The sequence below is a fragment of the Pseudophryne corroboree genome, chromosome 4, assembly GCF_028390025.1.
Source record: "Pseudophryne corroboree isolate aPseCor3 chromosome 4, aPseCor3.hap2, whole genome shotgun sequence".
NCBI lineage: Eukaryota > Metazoa > Chordata > Amphibia > Anura > Myobatrachidae > Pseudophryne > Pseudophryne corroboree.
In genome coordinates, this window is record NC_086447.1 from 450,671,351 (window position 1) to 450,696,648 (window position 25,298).

At 46.7% G+C, this 25,298-nt stretch overlaps 1 protein-coding gene across 1 annotated transcript in view; it reads right to left on the reverse strand.

The window, feature by feature from the left end:
- Nucleotides 1-9,217: 9,217 nt before the first annotated feature.
- The window catches only part of LOC134909749 (gamma-aminobutyric acid receptor subunit rho-2-like), a 206,631-nt gene continuing 190,550 nt past the window's right edge, over nucleotides 9,218-25,298 (reverse strand). Inside the window, exon 9 of the mRNA XM_063916972.1 lies at nucleotides 9,218-10,068. Within this exon, the coding sequence (XP_063773042.1) occupies nucleotides 9,757-10,068 (312 nt within the window). The 3' untranslated portion in view covers nucleotides 9,218-9,756. The remainder of the gene's footprint in view (nucleotides 10,069-25,298) is intronic.

Sequence of the window (25,298 nt, forward strand, 5' to 3'; positions counted from 1 at the left end):
AGAGGATACATACCCTGCTTTCCACCCTTGTTATGCATCTGCCTCCATGGTTAAGTCTAAATCTTACCAGGCTAAAGGAACCATAACATCACAAGCAAGTGAGATGCGACAACAGGGGGAGTAGCAAGGTCTGAACATGGGATCCCAAATGTACCCAATGACAGGACTACAGGCAGCATCCATGACAAAGGAATAGTGCAGTATTACCCAAATACCCCAAACTAAGAGCTGTGGCTAAGGCAGTGTGATATATGCCCCACCACAAAGGCTGGCAGTGATTGGCCCACCAAAATGGAGGGCAAGGTGCCAGTGTTTTTAAATGTTGCTTAAAATGATGTGCCTCATGTGCCTAATGGAAAATGTGTCCCTGGTTACTGGCGGTGTTTAAAAAATGACAGTTGGGAGCTGATTGGTTGATCTTTTGGAAGTCAGAGCTAAGTTAATCAGCTCAGCAAAAAGCTTTGCTAGATGCTTCATAGCTTGGAGAGTGATAAAATGGAAAGTTATAAACTGCCAGCCAATCAGCTCCTAACTGTCATTTTTCAAACAGGCCCTGTGACATGGTAGCTAGGAGCTGATTGGCTGGTGCTTTTTCTCTTTCCATTTTTAGCGATGATGCATCTAGCTCTTCATGTCGAAGGAAGAAGCAGATTTTTTTACAACTGAAAAGTCCATCTGTTTCCACTACTTAAATCCTCCCCAAAATTCATAAAGATGCCTTTCCACCTCAGGAAGACCCATCATTTCAGGGTAATAATAATAGCATGACATCTTCATTTATCGTTTTTACAGCTTGTTATTTTAAACAAATCCTTTTTAATAACAATTCAAGAGTGTGAGTGTGAACTGTTTCCCCATGAGCAGAAGTGAACTGCGACCCTGGCTCCCGGCTCCCTGGGGACCTGTACAACTCGAGGTATGAAACCCCCCCTCCCCCCTAACAACTGGGCATGTGCAGCAGGTGGGTGGCGGTAAGGAGGCGGTGGTTGTATTTTGCATGTGCAGGGCTTGGGAGGCGACAGCATACAGGCGGGGGCTTTGATGGGCAGGGGGGTCTGACAGCCTGGTAAAGTAAGCAGGGGTTGAGTGCTGGGAATATGGGTAAGAGTGGTTGTTACTGTAAATTTAGGGTGGTGCAGGGTGCAAAAACTGGGGTGTAAGGTCATCTTTTCCCACAAGGCATTTTGACTGTTCACACTGGGATCCATATTGTCTAGACTATACTATGTACTGTATCTATTCCATACTTGCCTACATTAGATTTCTCCTCTCCGGGAGAAGATGCTGCAGGAGTCTTCCGCGGGCGGGGGTGGACCGTGACATCATCAAGCCCTGCCCCCACATCGGAAAATGCCGTGATTCGCGGGTCCTTCGGAAGGGGGCGGGGCTAAAATGACACAGTTTTTCCTCACCCGACGGACCCGCGAATAGGGGAGATTATCTGTGCATCCTGCTCGCATCACTAGGGTGCGAGCAGGATGTGGGAGACCTGCCTACTCTTCCGGGGGTGCGGGGGGCTACCCCAAAAAACGTGAGCCTCCCGTAGCTTCCAGGAGAGTAGGCAAGTATGATCTATTCATGTTTATTCTATGTGCAGTATACTATGACAATTCGTAGCCATCAGACATAAGAGAACCACACAGCGCTTCAAGTAATACCAATTCATTTATTTCAGCAAAGTTTGACACCCATGCCTTATAAAACACCTTCTGCAAATAAGTCAGATATACTTTATTATATTGATAAAAGTTTCATCATCCATATAGCTTTAGGAGTTAAACAATGTTTATTTAAAAGTATAAGTTTGTATACAGCAAACACTGTTATCTTAATAATGGCCCTCATTCCGAGTTGTTCGCTCGTTATTTTCCTTCGCATCGGTGCGATTTTCTGCTAACTGCGCATGCGCAATGTTCGCACTGCGGCTGCGCCAAGTAAATTTGCTAAGAAGTTTGGTATTTTACTCACGGCATTACGAGGTTTTTTCTTCGTTCTGCTGATCGTAGTGTGATCGACAGGAAGTGGGTGTTTCTGGGCGGAAAACTGGCCGTTTTATGGGAGTGTGTGAAAAAACGCTGCCGTTTCTGGGAAAAACGCGGGAGTGGCTGGAGAAACGGGGGAGTGTCTGGGCGAACGCTGGGTGTGTTTGTGTTGTCAAACCAGGAACGACAAGCACTGAACTGATCGCACTGGAAGAGTAAGTCTCGAGCTACTCAAACTGCAAAGAAAAATCTTTTCGCAATATTGCGAATACTTCGTTCGCAATTCTGCTAAGCTAAGATTCACTCCCAGAGGGCGACGGCTTAGCGTGTGCACTGCTGCGAAAAGTGGCTAGCGAGCGAACAACTCGGAATGAGGGCCATAGTTCACATAAAAAAAGAAATGTACACGATATATACATAACGTTATACCTTTTAAATATATACACATAAATAATGAATCAGTTTTCCAAACAAAAAGCTTATTTCTGCCTTGGTCTATAGCTCTGGAGCAGTTTTTGCAGTAGTCTATATACATATTTATAAACAACAGTTGACTGTGCTATTATATTAAATCTCTGTACAGCACATTCTTTTACTTAGATAGAAGTATTACTTCTTGAAATTAAACAGAGATGAATGTCTTCTATTGTTTCTATACTGTATGGCGCCCCAATTATCCCAGAGATAAAGGTGTTAGTATTTGATTCCCAGAGCCTGGAATGTTTACAATGGCCGAAAATTGTATTATAAATTTCATAAGTGACACTGTTGTTATAAATGTCACCATTATTGCAATAATTCTATTCACATCAAGGATTGCATTTGTTCTCAGGAATGGCTACATACTGTATATGCTGGATTCCAGCTACCAGTAGTCATTTGGTCTTAAAGCAGTCACTGGAGACCATTTATGAAATATGAATGCAATGAAAAATGCAGAGATGCTGAACATTGCCTGTTTCTTCTTTTCTTTGTTTGATGCGCCTGTTACAGTGCATCCGGAAACAGTGTCGGACTGGGGCATGAAGGGCCCACCGGGGAAATGCAGTTATAGGGGTCCATGCTTAAGGGTGTGGCCAGGTTCCACTGGGGCGTGGCCAGCCACCACAGAGGTTTAGCTAACCATTACAGAGTACATGTTCTGTTCCCCTTGGTGACGGAGAAGCCTTGTCGATCGGCCTGGGGGCTTAACCCTATATCTGCAGATATACGCAACTAAGATCTCCGTATTATCTGACTATTATGTAGTAATATTTTTCACTCGTGTGCATTAGGGAACACAGTTTTTTCCTACACAGAATTACCCCTCCCTTTTAGCACCTGAGTGCCATTACAATCTGATTGAGCAGCTTTCCATTTTGTGTATTGTATTTAGAGAGCCATAGATGGGTCAGCATTAGAAGGGATTGCTGACTCCAGAAGTGCCATAGGGGAAGCCAGGGGTATCCCCAGGTAAGCTGGCTCTCAGATGCTGTAGGAGCCATTACCATGTGGCCTTACACTGGGAATTTAACCCAGACATATTTGTAATTATTTATGGGGTGGGTGTGGGGTGCGGTGGCCCCTGTGTCGGTATGGCTGGGCTGCTTCGGGTCGGCACACCCTAACACTTTATTAACACTTATGATTTTCCCTATCACTTTGTATATATTATTTTAATCACACCACTTACATAGCACTTCTGTGCTTCTTATTAACCCCTATTAATTTTCACCTGTGTGCTGACCTGGGGTGGCCGACCTGTGCCGACATCGTGGGGTCCTGCACCCCGGACCCATACCTAGTATTAGGGACCCCCAGTGACGGAGAAGCCTTGTCGATCGGCCTGGGGGCTTAACCCTATATCTGCAGATATACGCAACTAAGATCTCCGTATTATCTGACTATTATGTAGTCATATTTTTCACTCGGTGTGCATTAGGGAACACAGTTTTTTCCTACACAGAATTACCCCTCCCTTTTAGCACCTGAGTGACATTACAATCTGATTGAGCAGCTTTCCATTTTGTGTATTAAATATATAATAAACCATATTCTTGTGAAGTATAATTTAACATAAATATAATGCATAATTCAAGTGCACTAGGATAGAGTCTGGAACCTGATCCCTAGAGGAGGAGGAGGGCCCACAGACAGTGGGGCCCACCGGTGGTTTCCCTGTGGGCCAGTCTGACCCTGTCCAGAAAGTATTCACATCGCTTCACTTTTTCCACATTTTGTTATGTTACAGCCTTATGGAATAAATTCATTTTTTTCCCCTCAAAATTCTACACACAATACCCCATAATGACAACGTGAAAAAAGTTTTTTTTTTTAGATTTTTGCAACTTTATTAAATATAAAAATTTAAGAAATCACATGTACATAAGTATTCACAGCCTTTGTCCTGAAACTCAAAATTGAGCTCAGGTGCATCCTGTTTCCACTGATCATCCTTGGGATGTTCCTACAGCTTACTTGGAGTCCACCTGTGGTAAATTCAGTTGATTGGACATGATTTGGGAAGGCACACACCTGTCTATATGAGGTCCCACACTTGACAGTGCATGTCTGAGTACACACCAAGCATGAAGTCAAAGGAATTGTCTGCAGACTTCCGAGACAGGATTGTCTCGAGGCACAAATCTGGGGAAGGGTACAGAAAAATATCTGCTGCTTTGTAGGTCCCAATGATCACAGTGGCCTCCATCATCCATAAATGGAAGAAGTTCAGAACCACCAGGAGTCTTCCTAGAGCTGGTCGGCTGTCTAAACTGAATGATCGGGGGAGAAGGGTCCTAGTCAGGGAGGTGATCAAGAACCTGATGGTCACTCTGCCAGAGCTACAGCATTCCTCTGTGGAGAGAGGAGAACCTTCCATAAGGACAACCATCTCTGCAGCAATCCACCAATCCACCAATCAGGCCTGTATGGTAGAGTGGCCAGACGGAAGCCACTCCTTAGTAACAAGCACATGGCAGCCTGCCTGGAGTTTGCCAAAATGCACCCGAAGGACTCTCAGACCATGACCTGTAGAGGCGGAGAAACGCGTCAGGTGACCTACACACGTCAGTGGAACGCAGGTGGAACGCAGCCGGAAGCCAGGATAAATTAACGGAGAGCCGCCGCAGTGCGGCAGGTCTGGGACTGGTCAGTAAAAAGGATTGCTATCACATGTTTATGGGTCAGTAATACGGATGTGGACATTGCCCGCTCTGAGGACGTATGTGTTCCTATATCTAACTGGACTTCACAGGATCAGCTTCACGGTGGTGAAGTATAAACAGGCTCTTAACGATAAGAACTGCCTTGCTATACTAACATCCTGCTTGAGCTCTATGTGCAGGATTATTCGGTGATCACTAATTCCCGGTGCATGCATGCAATTCCATGTCTAATTAACCAGCAATTTATGCTATATTAGCAAGTTTCCAGTTTAAGACAGGTGTCTATTTTTAAATAGAGTTTTTTATGATGTGTAAGGATTGATAATTGTACTTTCAACTATATTGTGAATAAAATTGTGTTTTACAAAACCAGCAGCTGCTAATTAAGTATTTTTTCGGTGCGCCCACAATATTTTATCTTTAATATTTTATCTTGAGGGAAAGATAAATGCATCAATGTACAGAGACATCCTGGATGAAAACCTGTTCCAGAGCGCTCTTGACCTCAGACTGGGGCGACGGTTGATCTTTCAGTAGGACAATGACCCTTAGCACACAGTCAAGATATCAAAGGAGTGGCTTCAGGACAACTCTGTGAATGTCCTTGAGTGGCCCAGCCAGAGCCCAGACTTGAATCCGATTGAATATCTCTGGAGAGATCTGAAAATGGCTGTACACCGACGCTTCCCATCCAACCTGTTGGAGCTTGAGAGGTACTGCAAAGAGGAATGGGCGAAACTGCACAAAGATAGGTGTGCCAAGCTTGTGGCTTCATATTCAAAAAGACTTGGGGCTGTATTTGCTGCCAAAGGCGTATCAACAAAGTATTGAGCAAAGGCTGTGAATACGTGATTTTTCAGTTTTTTATTTTTAATAAATTTGCAAAAACCTAACATTGTCATTATGGGGTATTGTGTGTAGAATTTTGAGGGGGGGGGGGGGGGGGGAATAAATGTATTCCATTTTGGAAAAAGGCTGTAACATAACAAAATGTGGAAAAAGTGAAGCGCTGTGAATACTTTCTGGATGCACTGTAGCTCAGTGACAAATCATGACTTTTCCTTTTGAACAAAAAAAATGTGTGTAATGCTGCATTCACACCGCAAATGCCGGGTCCTACCCGGTAAGACAAACGTGTACTTACCGGGTGGGATCCGGCATTTGCGCTCCGTTGCAGGCTTCCCGACCCGGCAATATACCGGGTCGGTTGCCATGACAACGGAGGCCGCAGCAGCAGCAGGGGCGGGGGTGGAGGCGGCGTCGGGAGATGAGCTCATCTCCAGCGCCGCCTCTCCCTATCTTGTGAATGGGAACCATGTCGCATCGACACGGCTCCCATTCACACCGCACCTGACCCGGTAATCAACCCGGGTAAAACCCTTCTTTTTTACCGGGTTGATTTACCGGGTCAGGCGACCCGCTAAATCGCCCAGTGTGCTTTCACATCGCACACTGACCCGGTTCGACACGGCAATATGCCGTGTCGGTACCGGGTTATTTGTGCGATGTGAAAGGGGTAGCCCAATTAGCAAAAAGACTGAAATGTAATAGGGTATACAGAGCAAAAAAGTCACTTCTTAGTAAAATAACATACACACTAATATCAAACTGTGAACTCTGAGAATGTCATGAACAGATATAGAGGTTAAACAAAAAATATTTATATTGTACACCACATATATTCAAATAATTATAAAACTTGTAGAAGGAATGAGAGAAGCATAATTCCTCTTGCTATTTCAGCTGCCCCAGGCAACAAAAGACTAAAGTTGTTTATTCTGCAAATGTAAGTATACTCCAGGCTATTAACTTAATGTTTCAACAGGGACAACAGCATCAGTTGCAATTTCTGCATGGCTCCAAATAACATTGGCCCTCATTCCGAGTAGTTCGCTCGGTAATTTTCTTCGCATCGCAGCGTTTTTCTGCTTAGTACGCATGCGCAATGTTCGCACTGCGACTGCGCCAAGTAATTTTGCTATGAAGATAGTTTTTTTACTCACGGCTTTTTCTTCGCTCCGGCGAACGTAATGTGATTGACAGGAAATGGGTGTTACTGGGCGGAAACACGGCGTTTTATGGGCGTGTGGATGAAAACGCTACCGTTTCCGGGAAAAACGCAGGAGTGGCTGGAGAAACGGAGGAGTGTCTGGGCGAACGCTGGGTGTGTTTGTGACGTCAAACCAGGAACGACAAGCACTGAACTGATCGCAGATGCCGAGTAAGTCTGAAGCTACTCTGAAACTGCTAAGTAGTTAGTAATCGCAATATTGCGAATACATCGTTCGCAATTTTAAGAAGCTAAGATTCACTCCCAGTAGGCGGCGGCTTAGCGTGTGTAACTCTGCTAAAATCGCCTTGCGAGCGAACAACTCGGAATGAGGGCCATAGTACATTGCTTCTCTCAACACAAAGATGCAAAATTAGGACAAAGCAGTTTTATACTGTATATGCTGAGAGTCACATTATTGTGGTTACACATAATAATGCAGATTTTACATTACATGGTGAGTGCTTGTAAAATAAAGTTTTAGTGAGATGATACCGTCCTCTGACCCATCTACAAATTTTAGATGTTAAAACAATGCGTCAATGTGGATAATTAATTGCACTTATATTTCTGTTATGTAGTTTCAATTAAACAAAACTCCAGTGTATATTTTTAATATAAGTATGTATTAAATTTCAATACAGTAAAGTACCCAATTTGCACATGGGGCTAATTCAGGAAGGATCGCAACTGTGATCTACTTCAGTTTCACGATTATCAGGAAACTGCACAGACGCAGAATGGGTTATGTGTAATTGCAAACAGCCCTACGTAAGCCTATGTCGCATTTGCCAGTGTTGCCGGAAATGGTTTTCTGGGAGAGGCGAGGCCAAGGTCTGCGTCTAAAGACACAAATTTATTGGCCTTGCAAGGCCCCCTGCGTCGGCCAACCTGCATAAATTGAGGCTTACTCAGCTGTCCATTTGCAAGGAACATCAGTCATGATGTTGATCCCAGGCTGCGACATCAGTCACATTGCTGGGATCGCAAATGCATTCTTCTTCTACATTTACGTTTTCAGTGGCCGCATTTGTAAAGCTGCCTGCGTGCAGCTATGCAAATGCATCTGCTGGTGAATGAGGCCCACTGTTAAAACAGCTCCCACCCCCCAGTATTCTTACTGCATAATTTTGCACTATTTGTGTTGAAAAATTCCAAAGTAAAACACAAGCAAGGGAATATGGAACAGATGTACTAAGCCTTGGAGAGTGATAAAGTGAAGAGAGATAAACTACCAACCAGTCAACTCCTGTCATTTTTCAAACACAGCCTGTAACGGGATGTAGTTGGCATCCCGAGAGACTGGATGTCGGTGGTTAGAAGACCAGGGCCGGAATCACAACACCTGTAAGAATACCGTCACTGGAATCACAACAGATGGAATCCTGAATGTAAGTATGCCTGGGAGGGTTAGGGCTTGGCTGCGGGGGAAGGTTTAGGATTAGGCACTAGGGGGAGAGTTAGGGCTAGGCTGCGGGGGAAGGTTTAGGGTTAGGCACAAGGGGGAGGGTTAGGGTTAGGCTGCAGGAAGAGATGGTTAGGGTTAGGCTGCAGGATGGGAGAGTAAGGTGTAGGCTAAGGGTTAGGGTTAGTTTAGTTGCTCAGACATGTCTGGATTATGGCAGTTGGGATGCCGGCAGTAGCGGATCTTGCCACGGGCAAGCAGGACTTTTGCCCGGTGCGCCGCCTTCCGGAGGGCGCTGGCGCCATCCGGAGGGCGCCGCACCGTGTTAAGATCCGCCACTGCTGCCCGCTGTGTCCCCCGTCCGCCTCCGCTGCCCGCTGCCGTCCCCGTCCGCCTCCTGTGAAGGGAACTAGACGCTATGCGTCTAGTTTCCCTTCGTGGAGAGTAACTTTGCTGAGCGGTGCGCGATGACGTCATCGCGCACCGTACAGCAAAGGTCCTCTCCACGAAGGGAACTAGACGCATAGCGTCTAGTTTCCCTTCATGGAGAGGACATTTTGCTGTGCGGTGCGCGATGACGTCATCGCGCACCGCTCAGCATTCAAGCAGCGCTAGCAATGTACAGGGGGCGTAACTGACCATGCCCCCTGTATTAGGCCACGCCCCTTTTCCTGCCCGGGGCGCAGAGCGCCCTTGAACCGGCCCTGGATGCCGGAGTCGTTATTCTGACCGCCAGTATCCCATACCCAACCCCCTGTAACATGGAAGTTAGGAGCTGATTGGCTCATACTTTATCTCTCTCCACGGCTTAGTACATCTGCCCCTAAGTCAACCAGGGCAGTGAATGTTGTGAAAAAGTTATAAGTATAATGAAATTATTATTCAGATATCTTAAAAGACTACTGCGTAGTACAAAGGCTTTTCTAAATGAGAGCAATTGTTGCTGGTATAAGGTGTAATGTAACTATGCGTCTCTTCTTGCAATGCAGTTTAAACTCTATGGGCTGTGTAAAGTGCCACTTAGTAAATTGTTCTATGTGCTGGTTTCATTGCATTTTGTGGAGACATTTGTTACTTATACAGCGGCAAAGGCAATTAGTCTATATCCCAAACTCACGTTTCCATTATTCACATGGTGAATAAAAAGATAAATAGAGCTCTCTATAACGAACTCTAGCAAAACACAGACCAGTATATCAAATTAAAAAATATAAATGAACCCGGGAATATCATCCTAGAATACGTGTCAATTGCATGAGTATTTTGCATTAAACGTAAGCCAACATGGCCCTTTCGTGCTTTCTTCTTGGAGGCACTAGAATTTGGACTTAAGGCCAAATGCACCACCATCTTGTCCGGTTTCTCCACATCTTCTGTTACAATTTGGCTTTTGGTGTATCCAGCCAAACTATTAGCGTCCGGGTCACCATAAATTCCATCCAGCATCATTGTCTTTGTGTGAGACATTCCACATGTGCAGGGAAACTAAATATATAAAAAAATAAATAAATGAACATTCATTTAATACCTCAATTATTAAATCTTTTAAAACTTCCAGTTGTAAGAGAGAAAGTGGCATGACATGGCAAAACATACCTATCCCAGCAGCGTTATTGACCTGCTAGTATTAATAAGTCATTAATAAACAGCATTGGTTTGCATAACGAGATGCAAAGTTAATATAGTCACATTAAACAATATGAGTGGACAGAATACTTGTGGAAATTAGTGTGAAATCTGAACCAGAACGCATCTTGCCCCAGCTGCTGTCCCCTGTACAAGCTGCTTGTCACAGCCACAATCTTCAGACTACAACTGTGACATATAACAATAATAAAGCAGGTAAGAATACCAAACATACTTTAATCATTTCAGAAAAATACCCAAATGTTTTATTTCCCAGGACCGTTTTAACAGCATTGTAGACCATGGGCAAAACAATGTCCTGGGTCCCCACACACTTATTCACAGGGATAATAAAAAAAAAAACAACATAATCTACCAATCCTAATTGACAGGCAGAGGTGGTTGTGGGACGGGAGGGGGTGTGCCGTCGTTGGCGGAGCGCGGTCCGGACAATGGAGGCATGTCCGGACCATTGGGGGGATGGCCGCGGCGGCTGCGTGATGTCACACGAAGTCACCGAGACCCAGGACGTGGCGGTTAGCCCCTTGCCAGTGCGCTGGAGCTTCTGGCAAATCAATCTGTGTCTGTCTAGCAAAAAAAACTTTAAGGCGTAAGGATCTATGAAATTTATATAATTCCACCTCAAACTCAAAAGCACTCTGCTTGTATGTTTTGACATACTGTTACGCACACCAGTGCTAACAGGAGTATACCGGTGTATGAACAGAGAGGGAAGCGAAGCAAACGAACTCACAGACAGTATAACATAACATACACAGGAGGTGATGGAATAACTAATAAACACAAAGTGAACGGAGAAGCCCAAAGGCTCAGGAATTGGGTGTCTCCCTAGTGTCAGGAATGCTCAGATGGAATAGAGCGGACAATGAAGCGAGGTGTAGTGATTTAACATGTGGAGCACCTGAAATGATGTTGCTAAGAGCAACAGAAAAAACCCCAAAGGGTTACCAACGGGTGTGGGAATAAACTCCTTGGTCAGAGATAGAAATATAGACACAAGGAGAGTATCCACAATCCTAACCCCCACTTGCAGGGCACAGGTTCAGCTTACTGCCACTAAACTGACACCTGGACGCCCTGCACAGTTAGGGAGGATTAAGCAAGCAGGTCTGAGAGTACAGCCGCAAACCTGCTGGGTTCACAGAATAGCAAAAGAACCCCAGCAGGTCAAACAACTGACTCCAGTCTTACTGCTAGGTCCGGATTGGCAGAATGAAGTACCGAATCCCAAGGCCTATTCGCAGTAAGCAACAAGTAAATACAAAGTCACACAGTACTAGCTAACTCTCTGGAACTGACTAACAAACAAAGATTCAGCAGCATTTGCCTAGCCTGAGAGGATGGTTTATATAGAAGGTGCTGTCCACGCCCCACTCAGACCTCACAGACTGTGAGCACAAAACCAGCGCCGGATTCCCTGCCGTGCACAGAGCCTGTAACCACTACACAGTAAAAACCCGGACCGGAGTATCAGCTGCGCTCAGGTTACTTCGCTAACACTTGCCTCCCGGTTGCCATGGCGACGTGGCAGCACAGAGCAGGAGATCCTAACAGTACCCCCCTCTGACGACGGGTCAAAGAACCCCTACCACCGGGTTTATCGGGGAACTGCGAGAAGAAAGAGCGTATCAGTCTGGGGGCATGAAGATCACAACTGCGCACCCACGACCGCTCCTCCGGGCCATACCCCTTCCAGTGCACCAAAAATGACAGCCGACCCCGAACCATCTTGGAGTCAAGAACCCTTTCAACCACAAACTCCCTCTGACCCCGTATCAGAAGAGGAGAAGGTCTTCCACTGGAAGAAGGATTACTAACCGCCAGTTTTAAAAGGGAACAATGAAATGTTTTATTGATACCCAATGAACGGGGCAGATCTAACTGAAATGCCACCGGATTGATAACCCTGGTGATCTTATAAGGGCCGATGAACCGGGGGCCTAACTTATGAGATGGCTGTCTCAACTTCAAATTCTTGGTGGACAACCAGACGAAGCCTCCTAATTTGAAGCTGCAGGGTCTTCTCCGCTTATCAAAAACCCTTTTGGTCACTAATGACACAGACACAAGGGCTTTCTTTCTTCACTTTCCTCCAAATACCCCTAAGGACCGAAACAACAGAGGAACCACCAGGCGTGGAATCCAGGGGGTCAAAAGAATTGGCCTTAGGATGATGCCCATACACACAAAGGAAGGGAGAGATCCCTGTAGCAGAGTGAGCCGCGTTGTTATAGGCAAACTCCGCCATGGACAGATGAGCAACCCAGTCAGTATGACACTTGGAGATATAACACCTGAGGAACTGCTCCAAGGACTTGTTCACCCTCTCAGTCTGCCCATTAGACTGTGGATGGTAGCCTGACGACAAGCTCACAGAAATCTGGAGATCAGAACAAAATGCCCTCCAGAATTTGGCCACAAACTGGCTTCCATGGTAAGAGACCACATCAAGTGGCAACCCGTGGAGGCGCACAACATGCTGCATAAATAACTCAGACAGGCGTCTGGCCGATGGCAACCCAACCAGTGGAACGAAATGCGCCATCTTTGAAAACCTGTCAACGACAACCCAAATGGCTGTCATCCCCGAGGATTTGGGCAAGTCCACCACAAAATCCATGGAAATGTGGGTCCATGGCTTAGACGGAATAGAGAGTGGATGTAATGGGCCGACAGGAACCCCTCTAGGAGTTTTATTTCGGGCACAAACGTCACATGCCCGAACCCACTGATCCACATCCCTAGCCACCGAGGGCCACCACACCGCCCTAGACAGCAACTCCCGAGTTCTGGCAATACCCGGATGCCCTGCCGACCTCTTGGCATGGAATTCCAGGAACACTCGCTGTCTTAACCTAGGAGGCACAAACAAGAGACCTACCGGAAGGTCTGGAGGAGTCTGCTTCTGTGCTCTAAGGACTAATGACAAGAGGTCCTGGGTAATGCCCACTTTAATACATGATGGAGACACAATGGGCAATGGCTCCTCGGTGGTCTCTTGAACTGGAGCAAAACTCAGCGAGAGCGCATCAGCCTTGATGTTTTTTGACCCAGGGCGATATGTTATCAAAAAATTAGAGCGAGCAAAAAACAAAGCCCATCGTGCCTGCCTGGCATTGAGCCGCTTCGCTGACTCTAAATATGCCAGATTCTTATGGTCGGTGAGAATTGAGACCACAAACTTAGCCCCCTCAAGCCAGTGTCTCCACTCCCCGAGTGCATCCTTTATAGCCAACAATTCCCGGTTACCCACATCATAATTCATCTCGGCAGACGAAAATTTACGGGAAAAGTAAGCACAGGGATGAAGGCGATTATCAGACACCCCCATCTGAGAGAGCACTGCCCCAATACCTATCTCAGAGGCATCCACTTCTACCACAAAAGGACGCTCTGGATCTGGGTGTCGCAGCACCTTGGCCGAGACAAATGCCCTTTTGAGACGCGCAAGGCCGCTTTGGCCTCACAAGACCAGTGAGCAACATCCGCCCCTTTCTTAGTGAGTGCCACCAAGGGGGCCACTATAGACGAAAATCCAGCGATAAACCGTCTATAAAAATTCGCAAAGCCCAGAAAACGCTGAAGCGCCTTCAAACTAGTGGGCTGCACCCAATCCAGGACTGCCTGTACCTTAGAACCCTCCATTTGGAAACCTTCTGAGGAGATAATATACCCTAGAAATGCGATTTGCTGGACTTCAAACTCGCACTTCTCCAGCTTCGCCCCAAGCTGGTGGTCTCTGAGTTTCTGGAGGACTAAGCGTACATGCTTCCGATGTTCCTCCAGGGAATGAGAGAAGATTAGGATGTCATCTAGATAAACAACTAAGAATCTATCCAAATATTCCCTGAGCACATCGTTCATGAATTCCTGGAAGACTGCCGGGGCATTAGAGAGCCCAAAAGGCATCACCAAATATTCATAATGCCCTGAGTGGGTATTAAAGGCAGTCTTCCATTCATCCCCCTCTCTTATTCGGATTAGATTGTAAGCACCGCGTAGGTCAATCTTAGAAAAAATGGTGGCAGTACGAAGCTGGTCAAACAAAACCGAAATGAGAGGCAGTGGGTACGAGTTTTTAATCGTGATACGGTTCAATTCCCTGAAGTCGATGCAGGGTCGCAACGAACCGTCCTTTTTACCCACGAAGAAGAACCCCGACCCAACTGGGGACTGTGAGGGTCTGATAAATCCCTTAGCCAAGTTCTCCTGAATGTACTCTGCCATAGCCTGAGTCTCAGGACGTGACAGGGAGTACAACCTGCTCTTGGGAAGCTTAGCATCCGGCAACAAATCAATGGCACAGTAATAGGGGCGATGGGGAGGTAGTACCTCCGCAACTTTTTTGGAGAACACATCCGCAAAATCTGCATAACATCCTGGCAATCCTGGCAAACTTAGCTGCGAGAGCCTGACTGGAAGGCTCAAGCAACTCCTGAAACAATCACTACCCCAACTAAGAATCTCCCCAGAGACCCAGTCAAATTGAGGGTTATGGGCCCTTAACCAGGGTAACCCCAAAACCAATGGGGCAAAAGAACAGACAGTCACATAAAAAGACAATTTTTCAGAGTGTGTGGCTCCAATAAACAAAGGAATTTGGCTGGTGCAGGAGGTAATTTTACCCTGGGACAATGGTTCCCCGTTTAACCCACAGATCTCAATCTCTGATGCCAAAGGTACTGAGGGAACAGAGTGTTCCAGGGCGAATTGACGGTCCATGAAAACCCCATCGGCCCCACTGTCAACAAAGGCCTCAGTCTTGACAGTTTGACCGAGGATCTCCAAAGTCACCGGAATGAGAAAAGTATTTTTGGGAAATTCTGACTTCTGGCCTGACAGGATATTTCCCATCACCCTCAGGCCCTGAAGTTTTCCGGTTTTTCTGGGCATGATACTACAACATGACCTTTATTCCCACAGTACAAACACAAACCCTGCTGTCTCCTCCGCGTCTTCTCACGCGAGGAGAGGCGGGTAGCCCCAATTTGCATAGGCTCCTCGGAATATTCTTCAGAGTCTGAGGTTCCCTTGGGAAAAAAGGAAACTGCGGTCTCCCTTTCAAGCCTACGCTCTCTCAGCCGTCTATCCACCCGGATGGATAACTGCATGAGCTGATCTAAGCTATCAGGCGAGGGATATTGTACCAGTTGGTCCTTTATCTGGTCAGAAGGGCCCCTTCGGTACTGGTTTCTCAGGGCTGGGTCATTCCACTGGGTATCATGAGCCAACCTCCGAAACTCCGTACTATAAACCTCAGCTGGCCGTCGCCCTTGCTTAAGAACCGTAATCTGAGCCTCGGCTGAAGCCATCTTGTCAGGGTCATCATACAAAATGCCCAGTGCCGTAAAAAAAGCATCAACACTTTTAAGCGACGGACAGTCAGGCTGTAACCCATATGCCCAGACCTGTGGGTCTCCTTGTAGCAAGGAAATCACCATGCCCACCCGCTGAATCTCCGACCCAGAAGACTGGGGCCTAAGCCTGAAATATAGCTTACAGCTCTCCTTGAAACAAAAGAACTGCGAGCGATCTCCAGAAAAACGATCCGGGAGATTTACTTTCGGCTCCTTAACCCCTGAACTTGCCGCTGCTGCTGCGGGAGCTCCGCGAGCGGCCTGCGGGGTGTTCATTTTAATGGACATCTCATTAAATTGTCGAGTCAGGACCTGCACCTCATCGACCACCTGTTGCAAAGTATTTTGAGGGGTATGCTCCATATTCCCACAAAATTTCAACAGGAGTAAGGCTGCTGAATATGTTGCGCACACCAGTGCTAACAGGAGTATACCGGTGTATGAACAGAGAGGGAAGCGAAGCAAACGAACTCACAGACAGTATAACATAACATACACAGGAGGTGATGGAATAACTAATAAACACAAAGTGAACGGAGAAGCCCAAAGGCTCAGAAATTGGGTGTCTCCCTAGTGTCAGGAATGTTCAGATGGAATAGAGCGGACAATGAAGCGAGGTGTAGTGAATTAACATGTGGAGCACCTGAAATCATGCCCCACTCGCCCCCCATCACGCCGAAATGTGAGGGGAGGAGAGCGCAGCATCTCTCCCTCCCCTCACCACCGCCAGAGCACTAGCAGCGCGCGTGTGTCCGGTCTCCGGCGTCAGCCAATTAGAGCTTGCGGACCAGCTTGTGATTGGCTGCCGGTCCGCGAGCTCTGATTGGCTGGCGAACCGGCGCCACACAGCCGCCGGAGACTGGGAGTGGTGAGGGGAAGTAGAGGTGCTGCGCTGCGCTCTCCTTCCCTCACAGACGCAACAGGCGGTGAGTGACCGGGGGGGATGGGGCGCACAGTGGGGCATGTATCTGGCACAGTGGGGCACAGTGGGGCATGTATCTGGCACAGTGGGGCACAGTGGGGCATGTATCTGGCACAGTGGGGCATGTATCTGGCACAGTGGGGCATGTATCTGGCACAGTGGGGCACAGTGGGGCATGTATCTGGCACAGTGGGGCAATGTATCTGGCACAGTGGGGCAATGTATCTGGCACTGTGGGGCAATGTAACTGGCACTGTGGGGGCAATGTAACTGGCACTGTGGGGCATGTATCTGGCACAGTGGGCAATGTATCAGGCACAGTGGGGCAATGTATCTGGCACTGTGGGGCAATGTAACTGGCACTGTGGGGCAATGTAATTGGCACTGTGGGGCATGTATCTGTCACTGTGGGGCATGTATCTGGCACTGTGGGGCAATGTATCTGGCACAGTGGGGCAATGTATCTGGCACAGTGGGGCATGTATCTGGCACCGTGGGGCAATGTATCTGGCACTGTGGGGCAATGTAACTGGCACTGTGGGGCATGTATCTGGCACTGTGGGGCATGTATCTGGCACTGTGGGGCATGTATCTGGCACTGTGGGGCAATGTATCTGGCACAGTGGGGCATGTATCTGGCACTGTGGGGCAATGTAACTGGCACTGTGGGCCATTTTCAGGGGCCACACCCCTTCTGGTGCATGGCCACGACCATTTTTTCGGCGCACATGCTTCTTTTGCTGTTTTTTTTTTTTTTTTGGGGGGGGGGGGGGGGGGCGCACCATTTTCCATTTTGCCCTGGGCTCAAAAAACCTAGCTACGCCTCTGCTTACAATGGACTTTAGTACCCCACCTGTGGTGAGACACTTTGTGTCATGGAAACACACACTCAGTGACTTTTTTTGTATGCCGATCGATCAGGTCGCTCCATTACGTTGTGGCGGTGACCGCAATAAGCTATTGTTACAGGAGGAATGCTACTGGATTGATAAACTCAAAACAGTGGCTCCTGGAGGGCTTAATGAAGCCCAATGTCTCAGTTGTTTTTTGTAAATGACATCGTAATTTGGATATTGTCTTAATATGTGTCTTTTTCAATGGTGTTTTTCTGTTTTTGTGTTTGTTTGTCTTATATTGTTTGTTTGAGTATCTCCGTATATGGGGTCCCCAATAGCACGGTGCTATTGATTATTAGACTCTAACATTACTGTTTTGATAGGAAGCCACTATAGTTACATATCCTTTTGGCCTTACTTTTCTAACCATTGGTTCGTATATACTGCTGCACCTGTTGCTATAGTTATGTTTTGTCACTTCCGCTTATCCGGCGGTGACTAACGTGTGTATGTTGTTTCTATGGTGACGCTATGTCACTTCTGTTCATGTACTCCTGTGTTGATGCTGTTCCCATGGAGACGCGACGTCACTTCCGGCTAGAGACTTCCGGGAGTGACGGACGCGGGGATGGCGCCACGTAGGTGAGTGCACTTGTGCTTAATTGGGGACCTTTATAGGGAGTGCTCATTCTGGCATCAGTAGTCCTGGATGAAGGTGCTCACTGGGCACCGAAACGGCTGTTGACGCTATGCTGATGTTCTCTGGAGCCCATTGGACCATGCCTAATATTGACCACCCTGGCAGGCTTGTATGATTTCTGATGTCCTGGCTCTGGATTTGTGCACCTTGTGTATTATGTCATGCTGCTACCTCTTCTTATAAATATCATCCTCTTTTGCATTACTATCTGGATGTGCGGGCTCTTTGTTACGAACTGTGTCTACTTGATTATGTGCCGGCACTCTGAGATTATTTGAGATGTGTGTGACAAGTTCTTTATACTATATATAATATATATATATATATATATATATATTAGAGATGAGCGGGTTCGGTTCCTCGGAATCCGAACCCGCCCGAACTTCATGTTTTTTTACACGGGTCCGAGCGACTCGGATCTTCCCGCCTTGCTCGGTTGACCCGAGCGCGCCCGAACGTCATCATCCCGCTGTCGGATTCTCGCGAGGCTCGGATTCTATCGCGAGACTCGGATTCTATATAAGGAGCCGCGCGTCGCCGCCATTTTCACACGTGCATTGAGATTCATAGGGAGAGGACGTGGCTGGCGTCCTCTCCGTTTATAGAGAAGAGAGTGAGACAGTAGAGAGAGACACAGTAGTAATTTTGGGGAGCATTAGGAGGAGTACTAGACTAGTTACTTGCTGAAGTGATACTAATAGATAGTGTGAGTGTGACTGTATTATCTGACTTGTGGGGGAGACACTGACAGTGGGGAGCAGTTAGAGTCTGAGAGCAGGACTCAGGAGTACATATAACGTACAGTGCACACTTTTGCTGCCAGAGTGCCACACTGCCATTGTGACCACACTGACCACCAGTATAATATATATTGTGATTGTCTGCTTAGGAGTACTACTTGCAAGTTGCTGATAGTGTGACCAGTGACCTGACCACCAGTTTAATAATCACCACCAGTTTAATATATATATATATATATATATATATATATAATTGTATATAATATATATATAATATTGTATACCACCTACCCGTGGTTTTTTTTTTTCTTTCTTCTTTATACATACTACTATAGTAGCTTACTGTAGCAGTCTGCGGTGCTGCTGAGCTGACAGTGTCCAGCAGGTCCGTCATCAGTCATTACATAATAAATATATCTACCTGTCCGGCTGCAGTACTAGTGTGATATAATATATATTGATTTCATCTCATTATCATCCAGTCTATATTAGCAGCAGACACAGTACGGTAGTCCGCGGCTGTAGCTACCTCTGTGTCGGCACTCGGCAGTCGCTCGTCCATCCATAATTGTATACCACCTACCCGTGGTTTTTTTTTCTTTCTTCTTTATACATACTACTATAGTAGCTTACTGTAGCAGTCTGCGGTGCTGCTGAGCTGACAGTGTCCAGCAGGTCCGTCATCAGTCATTACATAATAAATATATATACCTGTCTGGCTGCAGTACTAGTGTGATATAATATATATTGATTTCATCTCATTATCATCCAGTCTATATTAGCAGCAGACACAGTACGGTAGTCCACGGCTGTAGCTACCTCTGTGTCGGCAGTCGCTCGTCCATCCATAATTGTATACCACCTACCCGTGTTTTTTTTTTTTTCTTTCTTCTTTATACATACTACTATAGTAGCTTACTGTAGCAGTCTGCGGTGCTGCTGAGCTGACAGTGTCCAGCAGGTCCGTCATCAGTCATTACATAATAAATATATCTACCTGTCCGGCTGCAGTACTAGTGTGATATAATATATATTGATTTCATCTCATTATCATCCAGTCTATATTAGCAGCAGACACAGTACGGTAGTCCACGGCTGTAGCTACCTCTGTGTCGGCAGTCGCTCGTCCATCCATAATTGTATACCACCTACCCGTGGTTTTTTTTTTCTTTCTTCTTTATACATACTACTATAGTAGCTTACTGTAGCAGTCTGCGGTGCTGCTGAGCTGACAGTGTCCAGCAGGTCCGTCATCAGTCATTACATAATAAATATATCTACCTGTCCGGCTGCAGTACTAGTGTGATATAATATATATTGATTTCATCTCATTATCATCCAGTCTATATTAGCAGCAGACACAGTACGGTAGTCCACGGCTGTAGCTACCTCTGTGTCGGCAGTCGCTCGTCCATCCATAATTGTATACCACCTACCCGTGGTTTTTTTTTTTCTTTCTTCTTTATACATACTACTATAGTAGCTTACTGTAGCAGTCTGCGGTGCTGCTGAGCTGACAGTGTCCAGCAGGTCCGTCATCAGTCATTACATAATAAATATATCTACCTGTCCGGCTGCAGTACTAGTGTGATATAATATATATTGATTTCATCTCATTATCATCCAGTCTATATTAGCAGCAGACACAGTACGGTAGTCCACGGCTGTCGCTACCTCTGTGTCGGCAGTCGCTCGTCCATCCATAAGTATACTAGTATCCATCCATCTCCATTGTTTACCTGAGGTGCCTTTTAGTTGTGCCTATTAAAATATGGAGAACAAAAATGTTGAGGTTCCAAAATTAGGGAAAGATCAAGATCCACTTCCACCTCGTGCTGAAGCTGCTGCCACTAGTCATGGCCGAGACGATGAAATGCCAGCAACGTCGTCTGCCAAGGCCGATGCCCAATGTCATAGTACAGAGCATGTAAAATCCAAAACACCAAATATCAGTAAAAAAAGGACTCCAAAATCTAAAATAAAATTGTCGGAGGAGAAGCGTAAACTTGCCAATATGCCATTTACCACACGGAGTGGCAAGGAACGGCTGAGGCCCTGGCCTATGTTCATGGCTAGTGGTTCAGCTTCACATGAGGATGGAAGCACTCAGCCTCTCGCTAGAAAAATGAAAAGACTCAAGCTGGCAAAAGCACTGCAAAGAACTGTGCGTTCTTCGAAATCCCAAATCCACAAGGAGAGTCCAATTGTGTCGGTTGCGATGCCTGACCTTCCCAACACTGGACGTGAAGAGCATGCGCCTTCCACCATTTGCACGCCCCCTGCAAGTGCTGGAAGGAGCACCCGCAGTCCAGTTCCTGATAGTCAGATTGAAGATGTCAGTGTTGAAGTACACCAGGATGAGGAGGATATGGGTGTTGCTGGCGCTGGGGAGGAAATTGACAAGGAGGATTCTGATGGTGAGGTGGTTTGTTTAAGTCAGGCACCCGGGGAGACACCTGTTGTCCGTGGGAGGAATAGGGCCGTTGACATGCCTGGTGAAAATACCAAAAAAATCAGCTCTTCGGTGTGGAAGTATTTCAACAGAAATGCGGACAACATTTGTCAAGCCGTGTGTTGCCTTTGTCAAGCTGTAATAAGTAGGGGTAAGGACGTTAACCACCTCGGAACATCCTCCCTTATACGTCACCTGCAGCGCATTCATAATAAGTCAGTGACAAGTTCAAAAACTTTGGGTGACAGCGGAAGCAGTCCACTGACCAGTAAATCCCTTCCTCTTGTAACCAAGCTCACGCAAACCACCCCACCAACTCCCTCAGTGTCAATTTCCTCCTTCCCCAGGAATGCCAATAGTCCTGCAGGCCATGTCACTGGCAATTCTGACGAGTCCTCTCCTGCCTGGGATTCCTCCGATGCATCCTTGCGTGTAACGCCTACTGCTGCTGGCGCTGCTGTTGTTGCTGCTGGGAGTCGATGGTCATCCCAGAGGGGAAGTCGTAAGCCCACTTGTACTACTTCCAGTAAGCAATTGACTGTCCAACAGTCCTTTGCGAGGAAGATGAAATATCACAGCAGTCATCCTGTTGCAAAGCGGATAACTGAGGCCTTGACAACTATGTTGGTGTTAGACGTGCGTCCGGTATCCGCCGTTAGTTCACAGGGAACTAGACAATTTCTTGAGGTAGTGTGCCCCCGTTACCAAATACCATCTAGGTTCCACTTCTCTAGGCAGGCGATACCGAGAATGTACACGGACGTCAGAAAAAGACTCACCAGTGTCCTAAAAAATGCAGTTGTACCCAATGTCCACTTAACCACGGACATGTGGACAAGTGGAGCAGGGCAGGGTCAGGACTATATGACTGTGACAGCCCACTGGGTAGATGTATGGACTCCCGCCGCAAGAACAGCAGCGGCGGCACCAGTAGCAGCATCTCGCAAACGCCAACTCTTTCCTAGGCAGGCTACGCTTTGTATCACCGCTTTCCAGAATACGCACACAGCTGAAAACCTCTTACGGCAACTGAGGAAGATCATCGCGGAATGGCTTACCCCAATTGGACTCTCCTGTGGATTTGTGGCATCGGACAACGCCAGCAATATTGTGTGTGCATTAAATATGGGAAGATTCCAGCACGTCCCATGTTTTGCACATACCTTGAATTTGGTGGTGCAGAATTTTTAAAAAAACGACAGGGGCGTGCAAGAGATGCTGTCGGTGGCCAGAAGAATTGCGGGACACTTTCGGCGTACAGGCACCACGTACAGAAGACTGGAGCAACACCAAAAACGCCTGAACCTGCCCTGCCATCATCTGAAGCAAGAAGTGGTAACGAGGTGGAATTCAACCCTATATATGCTTCAGAGGTTGGAGGAGCAGCAAAAGGCCATTCAAGCCTATACAATTGAGCACGATATAGGAGGTGGAATGCACCTGTCTCAAGCGCAGTGGAGAATGATTTCAACGTTGTGCAAGGTTCTGCTGCCCTTTGAACTTGCCACACGTGAAGTCAGTTCAGACACTGCCAGCCTGAGTCAGGTCATTCCCCTCATCAGGCTTTTGCAGAAGAAGCTGGAGACATTGAAGGAGGAGCTAACACGGAGCGATTCCGCTAGGCATGTGGGACTTGTGGATGGAGCCCTTAATTCGCTTAACAAGGATTCACGGGTGGTCAATCTGTTGAAATCAGAGCACTACATTTTGGCCACCGTGCTCGATCCTAGATTTAAAACCTACCTTGGATCTCTCTTTCCGGCAGACACAAGTCTGCTGGGGTTCAAAGACCTGCTGGTGAGAAAATTGTCAAGTCAAGCGGAACGCGACCTGTCAACATCTCCTCCTTCACATTCTCCCGCAACTGGGGGTGCGAGGAAAAGGCTCAGAATTCCGAGCCCACCCGCTGGCGGTGATGCAGGGCAGTCTGGAGCGACTGCTGATGCTGACATCTGGTCCGGACTGAAGGACCTGACAACGATTACGGACATGTCGTCTACTGTCACTGCATATGATTCTCTCCCCATTGAAAGAATGGTGGAGGATTATATGAGTGACCGCATCCAAGTAGGCACGTCACACAGTCCGTACTTATACTGGCAGGAAAAAGAGGCAATTTGGAGGCCCTTGCACAAACTGGCTTTATTCTACCTAAGTTGCCCTCCCACAAGTGTGTACTCCGAAAGAGTGTTTAGTGCCGCCTCTCACCTTGTCAGCAATCGGCGTACGAGGTTACTTCCAGAAAATGTGGAGAAGATGATGTTCATTAAAATGAATTATAATCAATTCCTCCGTGGAGACATTGACCAGCAGCAATTGCCTCCACAAAGTACACAGGGAGCTGAGATGGTGGATTCCAGTGGGGACGAATTGATAATCTGTGAGGAGGGGGATGTACACGGTGATATATCGGAGGATGATGATGAGGTGGACATCTTGCCTCTGTAGAGCCAGTTTGTGCAAGGAGAGATTAATTGCTTCTTTTTTGGTGGGGGTCCAAACCAACCCGTCATTTCAGTCACAGTCGTGTGGCAGACCCCGTCACTGAAATGATGGGTTGGTTAAAGTGTGCATGTCCTGTTTATACAACATAAGGGTGGGTGGGAGGGCCTAAGGACAATTCCATCTTGCACCTCTTTTTTCTTTAATTTTTCTTTGCGTCATGTGCTGTTTGGGGAGTGTTTTTTGGAAGGGCCATCCTGCGTGACACTGCAGTGCCACTCCTAGATGGGCCCGGTGTTTGTGTCGGCCACTAGGGTCGCTTATCTTACTCTCACAGCTACCTCATTGCGCCTCTTTTTTTCTTTGCGTCATGTGCTGTTTGGGGAGTGTTTTTTGGAAGGGCCATCCTGCGTGACACTGCAGTGCCACTCCTAGATGGGCCAGGTGTTTGTGTCGGCCACTAGGGTCGCTTATCTTACTCACACAGCTACCTCATTGCGCCTCTTTTTTTCTTTGCGTCATGTGCTGTTTGGGGAGTGTTTTTTGGAAGGGCCATCCTGCGTGACACTGCAGTGCCACTCCTAGATGGGCCAGGTGTTTGTGTCGGCCACTAGGGTCGCTTATCTTACTCACACAGCTACCTCATTGCGCCTCTTTTTTTCTTTGCGTCATGTGCTGTTTGGGGAGTGTTTTTTGGAAGGGCCATCCTGCGTGACACTGCAGTGCCACTCCTAGATGGGCCAGGTGTTTATGTCGGCCACTAGGGTCGCTTAGCTTAGTCATCCAGCGACCTTGGTGCAAATTTTAGGACTAAAAATAATATTGTGAGGTGTGAGGTATTCAGAATAGACTGAAAATGAGTGGAAATTATGGTTTTTGAGGTTAATAATACTTTGGGATCAAAATGACCCCCAAATTCTATGATTTAAGCTGTTTTTTAGTGTTTTTTGAAAAAAACACCCGAATCCAAAACACACCCGAATCCGACAAAAAAAATTCGGTGAGGTTTTGCCAAAACGCGGTCGAACCCAAAACACGGCCGCGGAACCGAACCCAAAACCAAAACACAAAACCCGAAAAATTTCAAGTGCACATCTCTAATATATATATATATATATATTACATATATTTAGGTAAAGATTTATTAAGTCTTGGGGAGTGATAAATTGCACAGTGATGATACCAACCAACCAGCTCCTACCTGCCATGTTACAGGCTGGGTTTGAAAAATGACAGTTAGGAGCTAATTGGTCAGTACTTTATCACCGTGCACTTTATCGCTCTCCAAGGCTTGATAAATCTGTGCCTTAGGGGGAGATGTACTAAGCAGTGATTAACGTGGAGAAATGAGTCAGTGGAGAAGTTGCCTATGGCAACCAATCAGCATTAATGTAACATTTATAATTTGCATACTGTAAAAGTATACAGAGCAGCTGATTGATTGCCATGGGCAACTTCTCCACTGGCTCACTTCTCCACTTTTATCACTGCTTAGTACATATCCCCCATAATCTCTTCATAATTTTATTGTGTAGATTTTAATATTATGTTTCCATGTGCGTTAGTGTACATGTGCCTGTTCATGACTTCCCTTAATGACTGCACTTTGTTTTATCTTT